Source organism: Anolis carolinensis, chromosome 2, assembly GCF_035594765.1.
Source record: "Anolis carolinensis isolate JA03-04 chromosome 2, rAnoCar3.1.pri, whole genome shotgun sequence".
Lineage (NCBI taxonomy): Eukaryota > Metazoa > Chordata > Lepidosauria > Squamata > Dactyloidae > Anolis > Anolis carolinensis.
Genome location: NC_085842.1, coordinates 81,061,677 through 81,087,470, shown reverse-complemented (window position 1 = coordinate 81,087,470; position 25,794 = coordinate 81,061,677). Strand labels below are relative to the sequence as shown.

General features: G+C 38.9%; 1 protein-coding gene across 2 annotated transcripts in view; it reads left to right on the top strand.

Moving 5' to 3' along the window:
• The window catches only part of tex264 (testis expressed 264, ER-phagy receptor), a 218,761-nt gene that overhangs the window by 147,684 nt on the left and 45,283 nt on the right, over positions 1-25,794 (top strand). For both annotated transcript variants that reach the window (XM_008105085.3, XM_008105086.3), the window contains exon 4: positions 16,122-16,293. In XM_008105085.3, the coding sequence (XP_008103292.2) occupies positions 16,122-16,293 (172 nt within the window). The remainder of the gene's footprint in view (positions 1-16,121; positions 16,294-25,794) is intronic.

Genomic DNA, 25,794 nt, shown 5'->3' with positions numbered 1-25,794 from the left:
TATAATTAATAACACAAGGTTATCATATATTGACACAAGGTATTGGCCCACGTACTTCAATATTGTCTGTTGACTGGCAAGAGCGGTCTAGGTTTCAGCTTTATCTTATGGTACAGAAAATTGTGGGTGGAAATTTTAATTGCAGAAACTTTTCTTTTTTCCCCTTTTAAATTTTTTAAAAAGCTTTATTTACTTATTTCAAGATATTTAACACAATACAGTTGTCTTGTTATATCATCTATCCCCAGATCTATACTTCCCCCACCCCTATCCCATCATTCACAGAGCTTTGTCAATTATGTTACTTCTATTTACTCTAATGTCATCCATTACATATAATTATTATACTATACTATCTAATTGCTCACCTAATAATAATAATAATAATAATAATAATAATAAAACTTTATTTATATACCGCCCTATCTCCCGGATGGGACTCAGGGCGGTTTACAGTCATAAAAGCAACACAAACATTACATAACAACATAATACACATTATTAAACAAAGTAAAATAATACAATTATAACAATAAATCACACTTACATGACCAGATTAAGGGGACGGGAACCATAAAGGGAAATCTTATGCAATATATTCAGGCTCAGAAGTCGGCGGTAGCCCAATATAATTACTCAAAAACCTGCCGACACCACCAGGTCTTCAGTTCCTTACGGAAATTGGATAATGTAGGGGATTGCCTGATCTCTTTTGGCAATGCATTCCAGAGCCGGGGGGCCACTGCCGAGAAGGCTCGTTCCCTCGTCCCCACCAGCCGCACTTGAGACGGTGGTGGGAGCGCGAGAAGAGCCTACAATCTCACCTACAATCTTTCTTGATTGTTTGGTGGTTTTACTTTGCCATTACATTTACACATGAAGCTAATATCATTCATGCAGATAGTTTATTTTTCTGTTTGCTAATCTTAACTTATAGAAACCATGTGCTTTACCACTGATCTTTGCCTTTACTTCAAAAACCCAAAAAGATTTAAGCTTTTAAAAATGTTCACCCTTCTCTCAAATAACACGTTTCAAAATGATTACTGTGTAGGGCCCATATATCAGTTGACCTTATGGGTTTTGATACCACACATAGATAAATCCAAGGTCATTCCAGAGGGAGGGAGAAACATGAATGCTGCCTCAAGGGGCCAGCCAACCCTACCCACTACCACCAATTCCTTGCCCAGCATTCAAAAACGCCAGAAGTGATGCCACGACAGAGAATATAAAGAGATTCAGTTGTTTTTGCAGTTCTTCCAGGACAGACGAAGCCTTTGGCTTTCACTACTACACCACTCAGAGAAGGGGGAGGCTCCTTTTAAAATTAGACTTAATGTACCGTCCTCAGATTGACCGGTACATAAGTCGACCCAGGCTTTTTTTGGTCAAATTTCTTTGACTAAAATATATAGACTTATACATGGGGGTATAAGGTATTTTCTTAGCTCACTGTCAATGTTTTTCATCTCTTCAGTACAGATATATCTTGGTGAATCTGATTTTCTGCAGTTTCAAACACAAAACATGCATTAATGGAAATCTTCAAAATCTATTGCAGTCTAATTAATGCAGACTAATTATTGATGAGGATTCCATAATATCAAACAGTCAACTTGGGCTTCTGCTGAGGACCAGTGAAGTAGGCACCTTTTCATCAGATGGAACATTAGAAAGTATTATTTTTTAACAGTTAATCAGTCAAAGAAGTAACCATGTACTCTTATCACTTTCTTCTTCCTTCATGCTAAAGTGTGCTTTTTGTAAGTCTCAAGCAGTATTCTGATGTAATTAATTTCTTATAAGTAGTGATATTTTATGCCCACTTCAGTATATCGGGAGCTTATCTGAAGCACTGTTTTTAAAAGAATTATTTCTAAATAAAACACCGGACTAGATTACTATACTGTTAACTGTCATGACAAAAGTATGGTCTGGTTGTTGTAATCATATCTGTGATTTTGAAAAGCACCATTATTATATGGGATTCTAAATCTGTGCATGTTTGCAAAACATCCTTAGCAACTCACAAAGTGATTTTGACTATGATAATGTGAGATGAGGAAACAAAGAAGCACTCCAGGAGCTGGATATGAGACTTTATTGGTGCTCCTGTTGCTGTGGTAGCCATTACTGCTGAATCTTGAGCAGACTCCAACCTCCAGTCTGAAAATAGTAAGTGGATTCAATATGAGCCCACCACCACATTTGCTCCGTGTGTGTCTACTTATTTTGGACAAAAGAGAATGCTCACAAACAAAGATGTTTTACAGTGCTAAAGTAGTGACGTTTGATCTGCCTCATGTGTTCAAGTGTTCAAGACACCTCTCTTTCTTTAGAATTGCATCATTTCATAAAAGACTAAGTACAATCCTTTATTTTCATAAAATAAAACTTTGTATTCTGAACCAAAATGCTTCTGCTGATGTTATATTAAGGGGTTGCCAAGTATTATCCCAGGCTGGATCTACACTGCCATATAAAGCAGTTTGAACTGCATTATATGGTCAGTGTGGGCTATATAATGCAATTCGGTGCAGTTCAAACTGCTTTATATGTGTCTGCACTGACCATGCAATCCCTTTTAAACTGCATTATAGGGTAATGTAGATTCAGCCCCAGAAGGAAACCCCATGTTTTATAATGTTTTAATTCGAGTACATATTAAGAATTAGACAACTCGACTAGGCCGTCTGTTGATTACTTTTTCTTTCTACGTGGAGGATGAGAAAGACTGTTTGTCCTCCACATCTTCTATATAGGTTAGGCAAATAAACTGATAGAGCAATAGATTGGGGTTACTCTTGCTGCACTTGTTACTTTGCACATATTTAGAATGGTGTACACATGATCTCTGGATCAACACTTGACAATGCTAATTGAATCCCTTTTGTATTCATTAAAAACCTTGACTGCTAGGGAGTAGCTCATCTGAATACAGAGGGACATATTTCTGTTTAACTATGATTGCACTATGAGGCACCACAAGGGAGGGAGATAGATAGTTGAATTACTTGGCAATAGTTGTGGTTAGATGAAATTCCATAAATGAGAATTCCTTGTCTGAGTGTGTTTGGAGGCTATAAAGTGAGGGAGGCAGGGAAGCAAGCAGTAATGACAGACCCAGCTTCTAAAAAGTCCTATCAAAACTTTCAAAGATCAAGTCATGTTTTTTTAAAAAAAAAATCCTGCTAAGTTTCTTAGTATGAAATCCTTTTAAAAATTGTGGGTGGGTGGGGTTTGTGATGCTGAAGTGCTGCTTGGCTGCATCCTGAGTGTATGAACATTTTTTGCATGTCTTTGAAAATTCTGCCTCTGGAGTTTATTGCCAAAACCAGAGATATCTTTCTAAGTTTCAGTTTTCTGAAGCGCTGCTAGCTGTTGAGTTTAAGGCCCAAGGGACAGAACAGCAGAGCTATTTCTTGTTTAGGTTGTCATTTTTAAAAAATCAACCGTTATGAGATGTTTTGGTTCTGCTTAGAAAAAAAAACTTTCTTGAGCTTTTTTTTATTTCATGCTGTTCTTGTTATTTATTTGATTATTGTTTCATCTACCTTGGAAAGGAAACTGTAGATCCCTGAAATGGCTGTGAAAATTCTTTCTAAAATCTCTTGGAAGCATCAATTTGCTTATCAGAAATGTGTCTATTCTTCATACCACTTCTAAAAAATGTTTTGGTTGTTCAAGGGATTTAATTTTATGGATTCCCCTTATTTTTCATGAACAGAAGTCAAAATTAGCCAATAAAGCAATGAAAAAAATCACTCTAGATATCTGTATAAAGATTACAGGTTTAAAATTAGTATTGTTAATTCGTGATGGCTACTAACAATGTTCTCAAAATAAACAAGCTAGTACACAACAGCATACTTTCCATCTAAGTACCTGATGTGATTTCCTACTGATTAGAGGAAAGGCCTTGGAAAAGAAAAAAAGGACTTGAGGAGAGAAAGTGATTGCTGTCTGTGGGCCTTCTTAAGATTGGTTTTGGATTAACCATGGGCCTCAGCTTCCCCTCCCTTGCTTTCAGATAGTAGATATCCCAAGTATTGTCCTTTAGACAATTTGCAGGTAAAATACAGACTGTCCAAAGTGCCAGTGAGCTATTCAGTAATGTTGAGATAGTATGTAACTGGGAGGGATGTGGATGTTTAGGAGGGCGAATGTTGGAGAATCTTGTATGTATACAGTTACAAAATGTTCAGAGGATTGTTTACATTTCTTCTACATTTTAACTAATAAAGGTAATTTTTTTTCTTGTAGCTCATAAGTGCAGCTGCTGCATGCTTTGGAAATGGGTCTAGAATGGCCCAAAGAATGCCAGAGTGATAACATACCTTCAGCACATTATTGGAAATGCTACTCGGAAATAGTGGCATATCATCACACACTGTTACTTTCCAGAAATGTTCTGGTTCCATTTTCAAAGTGTATAGAAGATATCCTTCCTAATTATCTGGAGTAACTCTCTTCCCTATTGTAATTTAAAAAAAATGAAGACAAAAAAGCTCTCCATTTATTTTATTTCATAAAAAAGTTACTTAGATATCTATATATTGTTGGGCTCGGGCTGTGGCGCAAGCTGGAGAGCAGCTGCAATCAATTACTGCAATGAATCACTCTGACCAGGAGGTCATGAGTTCGAGGCCCGCTCGGAGCCTATGTTTGTTTGTCTTTGTTCTATGTTAAAAGGCATTGAATGTTTGCCTATATGTGTAATGTGATCCGCCCTGAGTCCCCTTCGGGGTGAGAAGGACGGAATATAAATGCTGTAAATAAATAAATATATGCAACCATGCACACATATGCTCAAAGGTTATTCAAATTTCCCCACATCTGCCTCAGTTTTCTGTTCCTTCCAATTTGTATGAAAGGAAGGGGGGGGGCTCTTTTTCTGTCACTTTCATCTTGTGTTTGCATTAATCAGGTGGCAAGCTCCTGATGTTGTCACAAGATCAAGTCATGTATTTCAAACATAGGAATGTACATTTTTATTTTATACTTCTTACATCCAAAAGTAAATAATTAAATGTATTTCCTCCCCAATAAGTAAGAGCAGAAGAGTTTCTGTACATATTTTATTGATTTTTTTTACACAATGGAAATATTTTGGTGTAAATTTTCTTCACTCAAAAAGTGTTGTTCGATAGAAAACTGTCAGGTTTGTGCAAAAACCAATGTTTTTCAACCAATTATTTTCTCAGAAAAATCTAAAAAAATAATTATTTTTGAGTATTATTTACATTATTTTAAAAGTGGAATAGATCTACATGTTTTTCATGGCAAATACTCTGCTGCTGACTGGAGGTGCTGAATATTATTTGCATTTCAGTTCAGTTTCATCGTTTGCTATTTCAGTACTAATCTTCACGTGCTAGCTTCCTTGTAGCAAGGCAACCTGGCATCTGCCCCCTGCCCCCATACTCTCCCCATCTTGGCAATGCTATATTTGCATAATTTCCCCTCTGTTCTTCTACATATCACAATACTTCTTGTCCAAACCCAAGCAGTGCAGAGTCCATCAAAAAGTGAGATGCTTTTCATTTCACAAAGTGACGGAATTCCCCATCTTTTGAGAGAGCACATCAGAGCTATAATCTTTTATATACAATTTATACTCTGCATTACCTATCTGTCCTGGTAATATGCCCCAGATTTATTTTTCAACTTCACTTTCATTCAATTCTTTGTTCCTCTGTTTCATAAAATCCATTAAAATGTTTTCTGGGTTTAACCACCTGCATACTTCATTTGTAAAAGTGGATGATTATGTTTCCATCCTTCTTCTCTCCCTCCATTCATTTCTTTTGATAGTGTCATCTTTTTTTCTAAACAGTTCTTGGGGTACATGAGTTCACATTTAAGCTTGGGGAGATGTTGAATATTATTGTCTATCATTGGGTTTCCCCCAATGCAAAAGGAAAAGGATGATTTATCTTTTGGCTACTGAATTATCCTCCCAAGAAAAGCGATTCATGCATTTTAACTCATAACTGCTATAGAAAACTGCCCAAGAACTAGAATCCAAGATGAGGCTAGGTAGGGAAGAGCAGATTTGATTGTCATTAGCTCCCACTGAATTCAGTGGCACAAAATAAACAAGCTGTTGTTGTCAAGAATGCTGAAGGATCAGCAAAGACTGCTCCAGTTTTCTGAAAAGCTAAGGTCAATGGAGAGACGGAGGCATAGAAATGTCAATCCTAAATAGAACCCTTTCTTCATCTGTCTTTCACAAACATTGCCTTGAAGATTTTGTGTCAGTGGCAAAAGTGGCACCTGACCTCGGACAGCCACTCAGAAGGACCACACCAAAACAACAAAATGATTCTCTCAAAGCAGTGAGCCACTAATAATTTCACACATCCTTTAAAAGACTTTCTACAATAAATGCCGTGTTTTTGCCTTTCATAATGATTGACATTTTTCTAGTAGGAACCACATTTTTCCAATATCTTTATTTATAGGAATTGCTTATTTATGTATTTACAAGGTATGACTTGATTTCTTGGGAAATTTAGCTAATAGCATGTTAATAACATAAGTTAACAGTGTCTACTGAGATTTGTAGACTCTGACTGAAGGACAACTGAGTTTTTAAAATTGTAGCATTTTAATAGTTTGCGTCAAAACAAGCCTAATTGCATCTAATCATCGTATACCATAGTTTTTGAATCAGAAAAGCATCAGATGAACTATGCTTCTGAATTTAGTGTTACAGCTAAACATGGTCACTGACTCAAGTACTAAACTGTTCTGAATGTAAATATCTTTCCTTAACTAGCTTCTGAATTTGCAAGGCTTACTAACAGCTTCATCTTTTCTCATTCTTAGACTCCCTTTCCAACTGTCTCTGATTTTTCCATTTAAACGTTATCTATTGGATCCTAAAATGCTAATACTGTTATATTTTGGGATGTTTGATTTGAGATGCTTGCCTGCAGGAAGTACCATTATCTGAGACAGATTTTCAGTAATGCAGCCACACAAATTCATAGTAGCCACAAAAATAGCAGTATATTGTGAGATGTTGCACTATAATAATATATTGTTAGATTTGAAAATATTATACAATAGCCCTGTTTATAGTGGTGCTTTTAAACTTCTCAGTTCAATACAAGTTGGATTGCTCCTTATATTTTTTAGAAATTGAGTTGTCTTTATTTGACTTGCAATGAGCATGTCAAACATAATGCTACTAAATGCTCTCAATTTAATGCTAGAAAAGATAGTGCTGTGCTTTGAAAATTCTCTTAAAATAAATGTGTTGTGAAGATTTCAGTCTGCAAATGAAGACAATGGTGGCGGGCATCTTTATACTCCACAGGATAATTGTGCTTGCAACCCCCCCCCCCCGCCCCAAAAAAAAGACAAATGTATCTGAATTTTACAAAAATGGCCTACAGCCTTTTAGGGTTAGGGTTAGGGTTAGGGTTTCATACATTTCTTGATGTATTACTCCTTTTCTTCTCCCAAAGTCAGGCATCCTCAAACTGTGGCCCTTCTGCAGTTTTGGTCTCCACCAGTCGTCCTAGCCAGCTTGTTCAATGTGTGTTGGAGGCCCAAACAGCTGGAGGGCCACAGTTTGAGGGTGCCTAATCTAAGTTTTCAAGAAAACAGTCCCATTTTAATTGAAAGGGGGAAAAACATCAAAATGACACTTTCTGTCAATCTCTTTAGTGTTCAGTTAATCAGTCCTTACATTCTGTCCCTAGGTCTTTGCTTAGTTACCTTGATAAATTAGTTATGCGTATTTCAATCTTATATACCTGTAAGAATATTTGTTTAAATGTTTTTATGTTGTGATCATCTGTGTCCCTATATGAATGGATTATTGTGCCTGCACAGTTCCTTAGTGGGGATGTTCTAGAGCTGAATAGCTTGTCAGGAACCCTGCCACACATGTCCAAGACCGCCCCTTAGTTTCAAAGTCTGCCAAAGAGTAAACAGGGACCTGAACCAAGAGGGGAGGCAGTGGAGGTTGTGTGGGAACATAGATTACAGATCACAGTTATGGGCAAAAAATAGTCAGCCCTCTCTTCTTCTTTGTGGTCCGTGTACCTCTAACAAATACGTGGTTATGAAGCTTACTAGTGGAAGCAGGTAAGGTCATTGGAGAATAGAAGGAAGAACACTGCAATCAAATCAGTCTGACCTGCAGTCTAATCTAACATTCCATATATGAACATAGAATGCTGAGTTTACACTGTTGTTTTACAAAGGTTAAACAAAAACTTGTGGAAGAAGCCACAACTCTAGTAGAGTGCACTTTAAGACCATCAAGGACAGGCTGCTCAGCATTTCTGCAGGAACATTTTATAGCTTCCACCACCCACTTTGATAGTCACTAGGAAAATATCTGCTCAAATGACAGAAAGAAGCATGGCCAATGCCCAACAGACATCCAACCAATGAAGAGCCTTTTCCAGATAAGCTGCTAGCTTTGGGTAGAATGTGGAGACATCAATATTCTGAATCTAATGAAATTGAGAAACTACTTTTTTTAGGGAAGATAACAGCTGCATGGAGGACAACTTTGTCACAGAAAATTCAAACTTTCATCACATGGAAGAGTGTCAAACTCGCTCATCTTGCAGAATGGAAAGCTATAAGAAAGAACACTTACAGGCTCAGATTTTTGTCTGCAGACATGAGCAGTTTGATAGTTTTGTGTTTCATTTGAGAAAGAACAGGAAATAGAGACCAAGGTTGGCATAGGAGACAAAACAGATGGGTACAAATGTGCTAGACCCTTGATATATGAGCTGGAAAATAATATTGTAGAAGATAGAGACATTGGCTAATGGGCAAGACTTGCAACTAGATATACTGTCAATAAGGAAAAAACCCTTGCTGTGATCTATAAATCACAAGGTAATTTTCTTCTGAATTGTTGATGTGTTCCATTAGCTATCTTATGTTTACAATATGATCCCTAGTGTCTTCCTCCTCCACTGAATCCAGCCTCCCCACCTAACATTTCTTGCTTCATAAATATTAACATTCTTTGTAGAAAAATATTGAGTGTGGCTTTGCTTGCTGAAGAGAGTTATGCACTTGTCTGCTGGCTACAACAATTTCTATTGTCCCCTTTCTTGAGGATTGGAATGTACATTAAGCATTTCCAGTTCAGTGACTCTTTATTCCCCCCCCCCTCCCTCACACACACACACGTTTGTTAGCAGATTTTTTTGGATTCTGTTTCAATGTCTTGAATCTGTTCTGTTGGTATTCCTAGTGATTTATTTCTCCAGAATGCTTTGGGAGCATCTTCCACTTCACTTTCTAAAAATGTAGGTTCTGCATAAAAAAGCTGTACTGTGAAGGAATTATTTCATCATTTTTAATTTCTTTTGTACATTACAAGAATAAAGTTATTCTTCAGTGCATTACTTCCATTGTCTTTTATGTTCTATTGATCATTCAACTTCCCTATTCTTGATTTAAATGTTCCTTTGTGGAAAGAACTATTTTACCACATCTTTCATTTTTTTTTGCAATGATTAGTTTTCTTTCTCTCTATGTACACTTTGCTTAACAGTCACATTCAGAGTTCCAATCTTATCTCTGTTACCTTTTATTTTTGCTTCTTGCCTTTGATCTTTGAAGCTTTTGTTGTCAAGGCTTTTTTCCCCCTTTGCCTGTAGATATTGTCTTTTGTATATTTTCCTGATAATGTCACTGTCCAGCATTCTTCTGAGTTTTGGTCACTTAGGCTTCCTGTTGCAGATACTTTCTTTACATGGACTTTAAATTCTACAAGAAATTATTTAGATTACATTCTCACACTAGGATTGATTCAGTGTACTCCCTTAGATTTATTCTGATTTCTGATGGTAGCAGCCATGGTCTGTGTCACAACCAACTCCTGGTCTTATTTTTTGCAGAGGATGGGATTTCTCTATTTTCTGCAGGAATACTTAGTCAGTGCCTGTGTCATCCACACTGATAAACAACAAAATCTCATTTCAGCTACTAATAGGTACTGCTTAAATCTTAGGCAGGAAGACAGGGGAACTAAAAATGAAACCTTATTAGTCCTTTATGTTATCTGACAACCACTGACATGGTATAGTGTCTACTCTAGATCAAAGGAAGTACTGGTGCCTCGCTATTCTGCTTTGGTCAGACCTCACTTGGAATACTGTGTTCAGTTCTGGGCATCACAATTCAAGAGGGATATTGACAAGCTGGAACGTATCCAGAGGAGGTGACTAAAATGATCAAGGGTCTGGAAACAATGCTCTATAAAGTTTTGTCGAAGGCTTTCATGGCCAGAATCACAGGGTTGCTGTGTGTTTTCCGGGCTATATGGCCATGTTCCAGATGTATTCTCTCCTGATGTTTCACCCATATCTATGGCAGGCATCCTCAGAGGTTGTGAGGTATATGGAGAAACTAAGCAAGGAAGGTTTATATATCTGTGGAAGGTCCAAGGTGAGGGAAACAGAAAGGAGGAAACCATGAAAATGAACAAAATCTGGCTACCAGTATTAAAAAACTCCAAAATCAGAACATAAATAAGGAGCAAAACTCTGAAAACAGATGAATTCCAGACATGAATCAATCAGGGGCAGCTAATGACTTTGAACAAAGGATTCCCCCAGGCCAGAACATGAAGCTTGGAAGGCCATTTAATGCTAATCAAGGTGATTAATTACAACATTCACACTGGGCTCCAACAGATAAGAGTTCTTTCCTCCACCCTGGACCTTCCACAGATATATAACCCTTCCTTGCTTAGTACCTTGCTTAGTTTCTCCATATACCTCACAACCTCTGACGATGCCTGCCATAGATGTGGGTGAAACATCAGGAGAGAATACTTCTGGAACATGGCTATACAGCCCGGAGAACACAGTGCTCTATAAACATACCCATTGACATAGGAAACTGCCCAAAGCACAGTCAGGTAATTGGTGCTTCTAATTCAGTCTTGTTTATATTACCTTACGTGGGCAACAATACTGTTCTAGTGTCTAGAACAGTTTTGCAGACTGTTGTTGAACCCCCTGGATCCACTGTTAACTACACACTGTACTTGCATATTTCAGTGACTTAACTGAGATTTTCCATGACAACAAGACATTTCTTGCCTGCTTTAAAACAGTATTTTTGGTCCTTTGTGTAGCTGAATAGTTGATGCCGAGTTCCACAAAGCGGTAATTGATCCCTAAACCTCCTGAATTTGTCCATAGTACTGCATAGGTTAGGTACTGTCTGGCAACAGCTTTTCCTTACAAGTATCTTTTTAAGCCGTAATTGCAAATGCTGTGGATTTCATTTTACTGTTGTCTCACTGTGTACTGTACTGCCATTGCTGCTGTTAAATTGGAGTTAATAGCAGTGTAGCATCAATGGGTTTTTTAAAAATCATCTAGATAAGCCTAAAGTCTGATCATTTATTTTTTTTAAATATTTTGTGATATAAAGTAATGAAAGAGCACTCAGTCCTATCTTCCACAGACATCATGGGCCTCCATTTCCAAAGAAGATGCTGAATAACACATGGAAAAAGATTGCTTGTTATCGTTTCCTTAATGGCCTCTTCAATGCTCTTCTCCACTATTCATGCCATTTCATTTTAAAATAATCTCAGCTTCTTATTAATGAGATCATACCTGGAGGCAGCAAAAGACAAGGATAGCTACCCTCCCTCCTTTTGTGCCTAATCCTTGAGAATGAACATGAAGCAGTATCTCTAGAAGTGGCATATAAATTAATCTTGTGGTTTCTAGACAGATAGAATAGGGGAAACTTGTTGCTATGAAGAATACTAACACTCTTCCAGTCTTCAGCTATAGCCGCTGAAAACAGTCTGACTAAACTGATGAGAAGTAGCAAAGGCCTGTGCAAAATGAAAAAGCACAACAAAGATCAGATCGCCTGAGGTGGATACAAGCTAGTAACCTAGAAATAACTAATCCCACCTCAGTCCCTAGTCAACACATCTTGAAGTGTTCTCTCTTATTTCCCCATTTGTTTGACCTTCTAAGCATGTCCTCCTTTCCCACTCTTCAGCTGATACAGGCTAGGTAGTGTCATCTGTAGCTGTATCAAGGAGTTTGCTTCATATGCCCACTGGCTAAAGAGCAGTAAGCATCCTGAACAGTATGCTGGTAGAGACATGATCAACACAGGCCATTTGGGGACATTAGCACAAGGCTGTGCTGTACCATGTAGCTGACATTTATTTAGAGTGGTGGTGGGGGAACCTAATTCTCCCTCCCATCCCTTTGTATAATTTTCAGAAAGAATCTCACCCCCAACCCTTTCTCCAAGACATTGTACTATATGCCAAGCCACACAGCTGCTGGGCAGGCAGGGCGTGGGCTTTCATGAAAACGGCCAGCTGTTCTTTCAGTGCAAAGACCATTTCCCACACAGTTCCTTGCAGCCTTGCTTTCTTTGATCCTTGCTGGTCCAATGTGTGCCAACATTCATGCTTAACTCATGCTTTCATCACCCACCCCTCTCCCAGCTCATCTGACACCTGTAGACTTCAAAATTTGGCACTGTTCAGTGAACACTGATCTCCTAAACGTCCAGGGTGCTTCGAGAATCAAGGGATTGTGTCTAAAAATAAGGATAAAGGAAGAAGTAGTAGACTTTAGACATACTCTGATTTGGAACCATCACCACCCTGCCCCAGCGATGCATTTCTGGAAAAAGCAGCTATTATCTGTCTTTTCTGGCTATATTAATTACCCATTGAATCGTGGTGCTTTTTTTTAGAATGCCTACCTTCCTAATAAGGGTTTCAGCTGTGGCAGGGCTAGAATATCTTTTGATTCAGTTAGTGTTGCTAAGAATGTTAGTAATCTATACACATAATAAAAGTAAAAATATGTATGTATGTGTGTGGCTGGGGTGTCCACTTACACAGACAAGCTCCCACTTCCACAAAGAACTATAGCTCCCGCTACTCAGGAGACACCAATGGTCCTCCCTCCAATGACATTGCAGGTTATAGCGAGTACCGTAAACATGCCAATGTCCATCACAAACACCACCCTGCCCACCATCCAAGCGAAGGCTTTCATACGGAGACAATTTCATCCTAGATTTTCTGTTTATCCTCCACCACAGACATCCCAGTGTCTCTTACTCTCTCCATTGGTGTGGAATTTTCATGACCCCGCCCACTGCCTTTCCCATAAACCTTTCCTATTCTTTTCTATGGCACACACAAAACAAAGGAATTGATCAGCAACTGAACATGCTAGAGAGGTTTGGGGAGAATTCACCATGACTTATAGGAGTTGTAGGTACTGGGATGTATAGTTCACCTACATCCAGAGCGCAGTATGAACCCAAACAATGATGGGTCTGGACCAAACTTGGCATGCATATACGATATGTCCAAATTTGAATACTGGTGGGTTTGAGGGGTATTGGCTTGGACATTTTGAAGTTGTAGGCACTGGGATTTATAGTTCACCTGCAATCAATGAGAATTCTGAACTCCACCAAAGATTGAATTTGACCAAACTTGGCATACATACCTGATTTCCCAAAATTTGATTACTGGAGGGGTTTGGGGTGGTGGGGACTGACCTTCCTTTCTGGGAGTTGTAGTTGACCCACAACCAGGGAAACTGTGACCTCCATTGATGATGGACCTGGACCAAACTTGGCACACAGAACCCCCATGACTAACGCAACCTGGTGGGGTTTGAGGGGACTTACTCACTATAATGGGAGTTGTAGTTTATCCTACAGCCAGAGAGCACACTGAACCCCACCGATGATGCATCCAGAGCAAACATGCCCAACATAACGAACTTAAGTACATATGGAGTTTGACTTTTTCAAATAACCCAGGCAATGCCGGGTACCCAAGCTAGTGGCCAATAAAATAACATCAGTTTCCAGGGAACTACAAAAGAGAAATAGGGGACAATACTAACCAGAGGGACAAAAACATTTTAAAACTTGAAGCTCAAAGCAAAATATAATTATGGGTTGTGTCCCTAAGCTAGTGGAAAGAAATCCATTTTGAAAACAAAGAGATAAGCATTTCAGCTCTTTGATCCTGGCTATTCTTGCTTGCCATCGTGTCCCCAAGACAATAGTCAACTACAGCATTTTGAGTACAGTATTTCCCTTTTTGTATAGACGGGATCAATAAAGAACACCAGGAAACAAACAATAAGCAAGACACTGTTGTGCCAGAAGTTTGATGTACATTAATTAAATATTAAATTTTTTAGAAATAATGTCATATTATTAATTTTTCTGCCCAGTATCCAAACTTTTCTTTAGGCATAGCCTTTATCTTTCACTTAATACCAGTGGAGAGGACACTATTCAAGTAGCCCCAGCTTCTATCTTTATTCTCCCCAAGCCGAATGAGAGCTGAAGAGAAGGAAAAGAAGAAAAGAAGAGTTTCTTGGAAGGGGACAGTTACTTCCCATTGATTTGTAACTATGGCACTTGGATCATATCTGATTTTAGAAGCAAGCCAGAGTTGGCCCTTCAGAGACCTCTAGTTTAGGCAGGGGCAAGAATTTTGCAGCCTCCCAGTGTTGCCAGACTCCCAGTAGTCATAGTCAGCATAACCAATGATGAAACATGCTGTGGATTGCAGTTTAAAACATTATGGAAGGCCTCATGTTTCCCAAACTTGACACATATTTTAAAAAAGGAAAATTGGAGAGTTGCTGCCAATCAGTGATAACAGTATTAGACCAAACAGACTTTTAATCTGACAGAATAATGCAGCCTACATTCCTATGACCAATAAACTACCCATAATTCTGGTAAACTAGCGATTCGGTGAGGGGAAAAATGCCCTTTTCCAGCTTGAGAGTTTTTTTGACCTAGCTGGCACTTTAGATAAGCATGCAATGTGAAGGATGCCATCAGAATCTCAACTCAAGACAGGACTGTTCACTCTCCAACAGTAATGGAGCCAGTTGGGACATCCCCCTTTCACAGATAAAGTACTTCTTTGTGCATGTCTGTTGCATTTCTTTTGTTTTTATATGCCTTCAAATAGACTCAGACTTATGGGAGCCATATTGTGGGGTTTTCCTGAAAATAGTTACTCAGATGAGATTTGCCATTGCTTTCCTTTTAGGCTGAAAGACTCGGTGTCTTGCTGAAGATCACCCAGTGGGTTTCCATAGCTGTGGGTTTGATTCTGGTCTTCTGGCATCCTAGTCATATTGTATTTTTTTAAATAATAAAAGAATAAAATTACATTTGTTTAAAAGAGAGATATAGGTTACAGAAAGTGTTTTGACAATATTAATGGGTAGCTGCCTCTGAAAACATTTGCAAACTCTACACACATGCTTTACCCATATCTTAGATCTGAGGCAAATTTACAAAAATTTGTTTATGCATTATAGTGATGATGAATAAAGAATAAAGCAGTACCACTGGCTTCATCTCTCCAGAAAGTCTTTCCTTTTCTATTTTTTCTATCATGGATCATGTGACTAGATATGCCATTCATGAACTGAAGTCATCTTACATGGAAATTGTATGCTCAACCATTTATCTTCCCGCCTTCACTACAACAGCAGAACTTGAAGTAGTATAATTATAGATGAACCAGGAGGTGGAAATGTAAAAACCTGAATTAATGATATCTTTCTCTTGATAATTCAGAATGGATTTAAATCATAACTTTTCCCCATTTTTGACCCACTTGCTGTGTGTCAAATGTTCTATCTCAAATGAATGCCACATAATAATTTTCTACTGATGCTCAAAGCCAGGGTTATAGAATTCAGCACAATAGAATATGGATCTGCTTCTGAAGAATAATTCATTGATCTGCTAAGCACTCCCAATCTTTTGCAATTTATTATCTGTTTTATCTCTGAGCCTAAAAGCTCTTGCACTGTTTCATAAGATGCTTTTGCCTTTTAAAAATGTGGTCCCCTGGTGTCTGAAAATGATAAAGCAGAGGGAATTGGACAAATATGTCTTAGCACGCAAGCCAAAGATGAGAACATCTCAGTGGAATACTGAGAAGCCACAGTTTGTGAATTGTAGATCAAGAGAGTCATCTTGAAAAACTGTTCAGACATGTATGCACTGGTTGTAACATAATGAAAGAAAGGCAGAGGGGAAAAGTCTTAAATGCTTCTATCTATTATTTCTTTTAGGAGAGGAAGCTCTGTGCCCATCCCAGATTGGAGATCTACAAAGGCGACCAGATTTATTTTGTGTGCCCCCTTGCTCGTCAAGGGGACTTCTATGTGCCTGAAATGAAAGAGCTGGAGAAAAAAAACAGAGCAGCAGCAGCAGAGGTTGAAGATGCTCAAACAGATATAACAGGTACCTGTGAATCATAAGTTGCATTCAGGTATTAAATAGCAAAGAAATGCTGCCCTCCTTAATGTTTCTAACACATTATTACTATTATTGTGTGTGTGTGTGTGTGTGTGTGTTGTTTGCTTGTAGTTAGTTTGTTGGTGTGCTTGTTTGTACTACAAAGGCTCTTACATGGCTTGATGGATCTTGACCGAACTTGGCACACATACCCTTCAGTATCCAACTTCAAATCATTATGAGGTTTCTACTACAAAATTCCCTTGTTTACAAAATCCAATATGTATGTAGCAAATAGAAAGGATTACTTACTGGTCCATAGGATTCCCCATAATTTTCTTAGTTATAAGAAGGTCTTCTTTTTTTTTAAGTAGTGTCAGCTTTGGAATGATGGTGAAGAAGGGTTGGGGAGACAGATACTTGTGGTGATAGGCTGCTGCAATATGTCTGCAGTTAACAAAGCTTAAGCTGGGAAAAAGCAGATTCTATGTTAGCCAAATCTAAAGTAGTCATATATGTTCATGCCTGTCATAGGCTTACCTGACCTGGTTGTTTCACATGTGCACATTGTTAATTATGGGTAAAGAATTAGTTGAGACATTTTAAACTTTTTTCTCTATTTGTGGTGTAGAAACCGATCCTGATTTTTCCGTATTTTCTCTCTCTCTGGTGCCACCTGTTTTACTTAAAGAAATATCGCCCAGGAAAACTTTGTAAACTGAGATGCACCTATACAAAGGAAGTTAAGATACTCTTGGTAAAAGCTGTTAGCAGATCTCCTTATAGTTCTGCTGCAGTATCTCAGACTGCTAGTTAGCTAGGATCTGCCCACATGCTCACATCTTGTGTATCAAAAATACATGTAGTTTGCAATTGCTATTTATAAGTACTTTATGTGTTACATATGCTGTATAAATTTGCTGTTGTCTTAGCCATCATGAAGATGCTTTGCATATAACTCAAGCTACCAGCAGAGAAAATGCATGCAGTGGCTCAATGTAGCAATATTTATACAGTTAGCTCTCTGTCTCCACAGATTCTGCATCTATGGACTCAACCAACCATGACTTGAAAATATTTTTTTTTAAATCCAAAAGGAAAATCTTGATGTTGCCATTTTACTATACCCATCTCTATATATAAAAGGCGACGCACAAAACAACAAAACCTGAAACCCCCCAAACTTGAAAATTTACCACACAAACCATCATTCCCGCGTCAAGTATGATACCACACAATGACACTAAAAACACAATTAAAACACCAACAAACTGCAACAACCGATGTGCGCATGCCCACACACACAACCCTCCCAACCCTTCCCACGCGCGCTTACAAAGTCTTTTATATATAGAAAACATGCTGCCCTCTCCTTCACCCACTAAACCGCCTCCACCCACGACGGCCGGGCCAAACTACTCCCCCTACTCCAGACACCTGGACATGCTACCCTTCCCGGTGCGACCACCTCTAATTATTCTATTGTCTTCTCTTCTCGGCAAGCAGGAAGGGAGGGAGGGAAACAGGGAGGAAGAAAGGGCAGAAGCCCCACCTCCTGCCTTTGGGTGCCATCTTAGGACCGAGAGGAAGTCTACTGAGACCACAAGGCCTCCACTTCCTAGAGTAGTCACTTCCGGGCAGTTCCTCAATGGCGGCAGACAGCTAAGGATACCGGGAACTGGCAAGTAAACCAGCCTTCGCCCTTCCCTCAGGCGTTTTCCACTTCAACTCCCACCATTCCTGCCTCAGACCCCTTCATTTTTCCTTTCCTATTCCTCTTAAGTGGCTGAGGGGAAAAAGAAAAGGGCCTCAGGCCAGGAATATTGGGAAATAGAGTCCTAAACACCCATCCATTCTACCTACAAAATACAAATTATCTCATTTAAACTCAATTATCTTGCAATATACACTCAACACCCTCCCACACACCTATATTACCCAAAATACCAACACACATCTCCCAATATCTCCTTTAAACTGGATTACCTACCTTCCTATTCTAAATACTATTCCTATAGAACAGCACATTCATTCTACCCTACTATCTAATCCAGTTCACTCTACATTTTATACAACTATATACAACCACGCTCATATAATCCAGTTCTACACATATCATATAACATTATATATATAATATATAACAATTACTATACTATAATAATACAGAACAATAAGATCTCTAAAACCACGACAATAAATAAACAACAACACTCCAAAACCAGGAAAACTGCGAATTCTACAAATGAAACAATCACACCCACCTAACATTTCCCAACAAACAATTCCTCAAGACACAAACCAAACATGCTTTAAACCTCCAAGCCCATTAGATCCTAATCAAGGTGGCTAATTCCACCATTCAAACCTCCCACACCGACACTATTACTTCCTATTCAAACTAACCAACCAAGGATTCCACAAAGTACAAGCCAGCCAACCTTACAACCATCAACAGTATTCAATACTTTCCAACCATGCCAACCAACATTTCCCCTACATACAGAACCCCTAACCTCTAAAACCACGACACTGTTCTATCCCATTCAGCCTCACCTACTAAGGATACCCTATCTACAAAGCGACTACTCTTTTAACCTACAAACCTATTCACTCCCATTCAGTCTCCCCAAACAACGGTTGCCCCTACTAAACACATAACTACGCTTCAACCCGCCTCTTTAATTCACGATACTACTCCACCCACTCCACAAAATGGCCAAACGTTCCACTTTCAACCCTATTCACTCCTATTCCACCTACCCAACAAATAATTCCCATAAGCCACAGCAACGCGTGGCCGGGCAAAGCTAGTTGCATATATTGGGACTTGATGATTGATAAACGTTAGTATCCATGGGAGCACTGTATTAAATCTCAGTGGATATGAAAGGTCTTCTGTACCAATGCAGATTGTACAATGCCTTCATTGCCAAGCCTACGGCTTAGGTTTCCACTGAGATATTTTGCCAATATGAAAGAGGCGTCGCTTGTTGTGTATGATAAGGTGTTAAGTGTTTAGTCTTCTTTTCTGCTGCAGTTCGGGTACATAGGGAATATCAGTTATGCTAAGTGATTGTTATCCACACCTCACAACTTCTGAGGATGCCTGCCTTAGATGTGGGCGAAACATCAGGAGAGAATACTTCTGGAACATGGCCATACAGCCCGGAAAACATACAACAACTCTATGATCCCGGCCATGAAAGCCTTCGACAACACATCCAGTGTTTTATTTTCATGGGCAGGTATTGACTTGTATGGGGAACACGAGGTTGACGCTGAAGCAAAAAAAGGGAATCATTCTGCTTTGTAAGAGAATCTACCATTTAGCATTTGTCAGATTCACACCTCCTTATCTTGAACAGTACAATGGCATCCATAATTCCCAGGCCATTGACCGATTTAGCATCTCAGACTTACATTTTCTTACTGTTGTTACCACATGCCTGTTGTTCAGGAGGAAGGGCTTCTGATCTAGAATATGGGACTTCAAGCCAAATTGACTCATACCACTCTTTTCAAAATGCAGCAATGTTATCTATATTTGTCAGTCTGACAGCTTGGAGCATTGTGAATATCAATGAAATAAATAAATAAAAGATTATGTCTCCCTATTCCTCTAAGCCCCTTGCTGTTTTTCTGCAACTATCTATTACAGCTCCAAGAATTTTGGTGGAGAACTTTCATTCTGATCACAAACAGCCTGAAACCAGGACTTATTTGTGAGTTCAATTAGAAGCTTTTTTATTTACTGTTTTTTCCTATATTAGAATGTGCTTTTGAGTGCTTCAGAAAAACTTTCTAGTGAGTAATGACTTTATAAAAAGCAGAAAATAAAGGATTCAGCTTCGCTATGTTTCAGAGGCTCCCAGCATGAACATATCCATTTTGTATTGATTTTATTCCCTTTGTCTGGGCCTGGCTTATTTGAGGGTGGGGATACAGCTATAGTCTGGTTTGATTGCTTTTAATTCCATGTCTTGCGAATCTGGTTGTTTAGCCTGTTTCAAATGCATCCATGTGTGGACAAGATTAAAGTTTAGATCAAAATATGGAGGAAGGCGAAGTTTTACAAAAATGAAATGGATTGCTTCCTAGAAGACAAAGGTCTGTGTTGAAGTGGAATAAATCCATGCATCTAGTACTACCTTGCATTGGGACGTGCAGTCAGAGGTTTACATCCCAGTGGGGATAATATGTACAGAGTTGTTGTATGTCTTTTGGGCTGTGTGGCCATGTTCCAGAAGTATTCTCTCCTGGCATTTCGCCCACATCTATGGCAGGCGTCCTCAGAGGTTGTGAGGCATGGATAAACTAGGCAAGGAAAGGAAAAAAATATCTGTGGAGAGTCCAGGGTGTGACTCTCCACAGATATATATATTTTTCCTTTCCTTGCCTAGTTTATCCATGCCTCACAACCTCTGAGGACGCCTGCCATAGATGTGGGCGAAACGTCAGGAGAGAATACTTCTGGAACATGGCCACACAGCCCAAAAGACATACAACAACCCTGTGATCCCGGCCATGAAAGCCTTCGACAGCACAATATGTACAGAGTTGGAGTTGTTGCTCTGCACTGAATAACTTTCAGTGGGATGCCTCTATGAATTGCATCTCATTGTAAGGAGACATCAGGCCTGTTGCTTTGATATTGGTGGGATTTTGGGGCTTCAAGTCCTTGTTCCCTGGCAACAGCAGATCAGGGGAGCAGTGGCTTCTTGGAGAATATAAAATGATCTCTACTTGCAGTCTTTATGAACCCAAACCAAACCATTACCATTAGGCATTCATTATGTGCTGACCAGAGTGACACAGTTTAGTGAGCATGATGTTATGATGAGGTAGCTGACCTCAAAATAATCAGGCCAAATTCTGAATAATATGGATCTTACTGTGTAGTCTGCTGTGCACCTGTTCACAATACTGAGGAAAACAGATTCTGAACAACTTACCAGATGCTGAGCCCTTCTTTTCTCATGCACCCCTGCCCATTTGGTCTTTTTATCCAGCTGTGTGTTACTGCATATTGATGGAAATGTGACATCCATACAAATCTAGAAATAATAGCTGTTTTACGAAAATGTGCTTTTCAGTCTGCCCCTCTTGTACCATTATGAAGAAAACCTTGTACAGGGACTTTATTAGAGTGTTTCGTTACACCTAGTTTGATTTAGAAGTCGTTTTCAGCCTTAATAATACTTTGCTCTCATATAGCACCTGCCTTTTGTGGTTCCCTCAGCTCTTTACTAACAGCTATATTAAAAATCCCCAGGTCTGTCAGAATTAATGAATTCATTTCATGAATTCTCTGGCAGAAGCCGCTGTCATTTCCCTTGCTGACTTTTGATGAAGCTGATGTCAATTTAAAAGCGGGCAACCTATGAATGTGCCAATAAATAGTTTGCATTTTTGCAGTCAAGTAATTATCCTCTAACCTTGAAAGAAATGTCATATCTGTATAGCTATCTGATCTTCCTTCTTTCCTTTTGTCAGTTCTTCAAATACTTCATATGTTTCCTATTTCCATTGTGGACAGTTAATTACAAAAGACGCTGGACAGCTTGGATGCTAAGATATTGAGAACTTTGGATTCTCTGTACCTCCTCTATCATAACATCTGCATATGTTCATTGACTACATGACTGCTACTCTCTGCAGACTGCCTGGTGTGCACGTGTAAGAAATACTCTCAACATTAGGAGAGAAACTGAGAACAACTTGATAGTACCTGTGCAAAAGAGAACTGATCTCTCTTGCTGCTTATTAGTCACGAAGGTCACTGGAAATAGAGGGGTGACTGGGTGCAATGAGAATGCTTCAGGGGCTTCCGTCAATCATGATTAGCTTTGTTTTGCATTTAATTGTCATGTAATGCTGAAGTGCCAGCTACAGGTCCTAAGAGTATTCACAGTGTCCTTGCTCTAAGCAGGGCTATTTCTTGTTTGGTGTAAGAATGAAGGGAAAATCAAAGTAAACAAAAGTAGTCTCTTGGTATTAATTAGGGTAAGAATTACTATATTTCATTGAATAATTGCCACCACTGCATAATAATCATATCCCCATTTTTGGGGTGGCAAATTTGGTATTTTAATATTCCCTGCATAATAGTTGATTCACCCGGGCAAGTGAATTAAAGGTGTGACTGCCCTTTTAGCACTATAGTGCTTGATTTGGCATTTAGCTGTGCACCTACCCTCTTTCCGTTTTTGGCGCTGTCCTGTGGGCGGGTGAAGCATCACTCATCTGCGCAGCTGTCCCTTTGAGGACACAGCCAAGCATACAGGTGCTCATGCAGCAGTGCCCTCAAAGGGGACAGCTGTTCAGTCGACTGGCCTGTCAAAGAGACTATTACACAATGAAAAAGGCCCCTTTGGGTGAACAACTGTGTAGGTAAATTACATTTCAGAGGTAGCACCTGCGCAGCTGCCCCTCAAAGGGACTTTTTCATTGCCTAATAGTCACCACTACACATTACATTCGGCAGCAGAAACGTTATATTTACTCAAGTCTAATGCACCACTGAATCTAATGCACACCTCCATTTTCAAAACCTTGAAACCAAAAAAAGGATTTGCTGCCTAATGTAATGTTCATTTGGCCAAAAAAGCTCTTGAGCCTTCTTTACCAAAGGATGCGGGTGCTTCGCCAAACTAGAAATCTCCAATTTTGGTGAGGTCATTTAGCTCAAAAAGGCGAGCATTAAATTGAAGTAAATAAGGTACTTTTTATTTCAGGGTTTTGAAAATACAGGTGCGCATTAGATTCAATGGTGCATGAGACTCAAGTAAATACAGTAGATTATTAGGGCGGGAGAAAAAGATGCTTTTAGATGTGTGAAAGAGAAATACATTTTTTTTAAAAAAATCAGATATCTATTTCTCTCTAAAATTCAGAACAAAGGTAAGGATTGGGAGCAGGGGAGGATTAATAATATGGATGTGATTTTTTAAAACTTTAATTCTGATATGATTTTTATAGACTCTCACAGAACCAACATAAGAAGTAATCAGGATGATGATTTCGGGATTAGTGCTATGTTTTACATGTTTTAATTTGTTTTAATTATACTTTATATGTTTATTGATTTTAATGGTTATTGTGTTATGTATTCTTGATTTTTGTACAATTGTGGCATTGAATATTTGCCAAAATTGGAAGCCGCTCAGAGTCCCCCTCAGGGTAAGAAGAGCGGGGTAGAAATAAAGTAAATAAATAAATACATTCTTGTTGCAAACTAGGTGTTTAGATTTAAACACCCAGTTTTCCACCTCTATGTCCAGCTTGTTACCTGTTGCTAAAAATATCTGCTGGTTCTTTCTGACTGTGTCACAGGCTTACAGATGTATCTGCCAAGGGGGACGGGTGGGGTTCCTTTCCCATATATGTGCCATGTGGCTGTTGGCTGCTGCTGTGTTGGGAGTCTGCTCCTCCTCTTACTGTTCCTGTCCCAGCCCATCTCCTGGTGCCTTTTCTGGGAGTTTGAAAAGCTGTGATTAACTGTGCTTTGCCTGTTATTACATTGATCTATTATTTAGTGAGAGAAGAGATGAATATTTGATAGAGCTCAGATCCTGGCTAAGGAAAGAAGGGCAGAACACTGAAAGAAAGCATTATGGATTAGGCACTTTTTGCCACAGCAGGAATCAGCTGGAACTGGCAAACCCTCTTCCCGAAAAAGCTAAAGGTGGAGTCAAGTATAAAGCACAGAGTTTTGCTTGGTTCCTTTTTTGAAAGGGAAGCCTGAACCTTTCTTGTCCGTCTCCACTTATTCTCTGAACTCACAACTTGATTATCAGAGAATTTGCAATGGTTATAATTACACAGAGAAATAGTATTGCCAGGTTCACACAGTATGACAAACCATGGTGCACTTTATTAAAATGTAGTATCTTATGATGTACAAACTTTACTCTGTTTATAAATCACAATCTGAGCTCATGCTTCGTGTTTCCCTTACTTACCAAACTATTGCTTGTTTAAACAATTACTCATTGTGATATCCAAAGCTACAACTGTAGCTTGTCTCTTGCTTGTTACCACAGCTGTTCACTCTGAAATGGGAGCTGAAAAACTAAGAGGGAGATAACGATTCCAGAAATGGGGAGGAGAAGCCACATTTCTTGTTGCTTGCATTCTAATTTTCAAATTGGCTACACATCATAAATTAGCACAAAACATGGCTTCTGAGAATGTGGAGAACACACCATTGAGACTTTTGTCCTGACTTATTCCATAGTACTATAAAATACTTGCAAAGAACTGAGTTTGTTGACAATGTGTTTTAACTGTCAAGTCACAAACTTTTTATTAGATTCCATCCCCTAGTCCAGCATTGCTACATTTAGCTATTCCTGTTTGTTTGCCTACTGGGCCTTCTGGAAACCGCGTTGGGCACTCTGGAGCCCGCTTCGGCCCTTCCGGTAGGCCAGGCAGGCCTTCCGGAAGTCGTCTGTTGGAAGCAAGGCAAGTGGGGTTTATTTGTCTGTGGAATAATGTCCAGGGTGGGAGAAAGAGCTCTTGTCTGTTGGGAGGCAGGTGTGGATGTTGTAATTAATCACCTTCATTAGCATTTAATGTTCCTGTGGCTTCAAGGCCTGGCTTCCTCTTGCCTGGGAGAATCATTTTTTGGGAGGTGTTAGCTGTCCCTGATTGCTTCCTGTCTGGATTTCCCCTGAGTGTTGTTCTTTATTTAGGCTTTTCCTTAATCCCTCCTTATTATCCAACATTTTCGCTTATCCAACGCTTTTATTTTTCAATGATTAGTTTTTTTTGGGGGGGGGGGGCAAAATTTCTGTTCGCCTATAGTTGAAAATTACCTTGGACCTGCTCTGTCGACAACTATTTAGCTATAACACAAATGGTGCTACTCTGTTTTTGTTATAGCTAAATGATTGCCTATCTATTGCCCAGTACAGAAAGCAAGGAGGAATTAGGGAGAACATTTCTCTGTTTGTTTTCTCATGACCTTATTTTTCTAGAACAATTAAATAAAAAAATCTGGATTATGGATCTTTTAAATAATGGTGAATAAATTATTCCAGACAAGTTGTTGATCTATTTATTCACCCCACATTGTATCTCAAAACTTTGCTTCACTTTGACATTTATACAAGACTATGTACCATTTAAAGACTATGTGCCATTTAAAACAGTAGTTCATAGATTTGTGATAAGGCGTCATTTGGCAATCTCCACTGATTATCCAAGAAAGAAAGACATGTAGCCAATGGACATCATTATATGCCAGTCCCTGTCACATTAGAGAAAATTTATTTATTTATTTATTTATGTCCTCCACATAAGATATCCTAAGAAGAGGTGGTATACAGTAGCAAATCACTGTAATTTCCTGTTGTAGTTTTTCGTTCTCACCTCTTTTGGTGTGAGTTACTGCTCTATGTCTGCTTGACACTATGAGGGACTAGATGAGACAAAATAATGTTCTTTATTTTACTAATATTGATAATTTCTTCTGTTCTTAACTGTTACTTGAAAAATATTTTT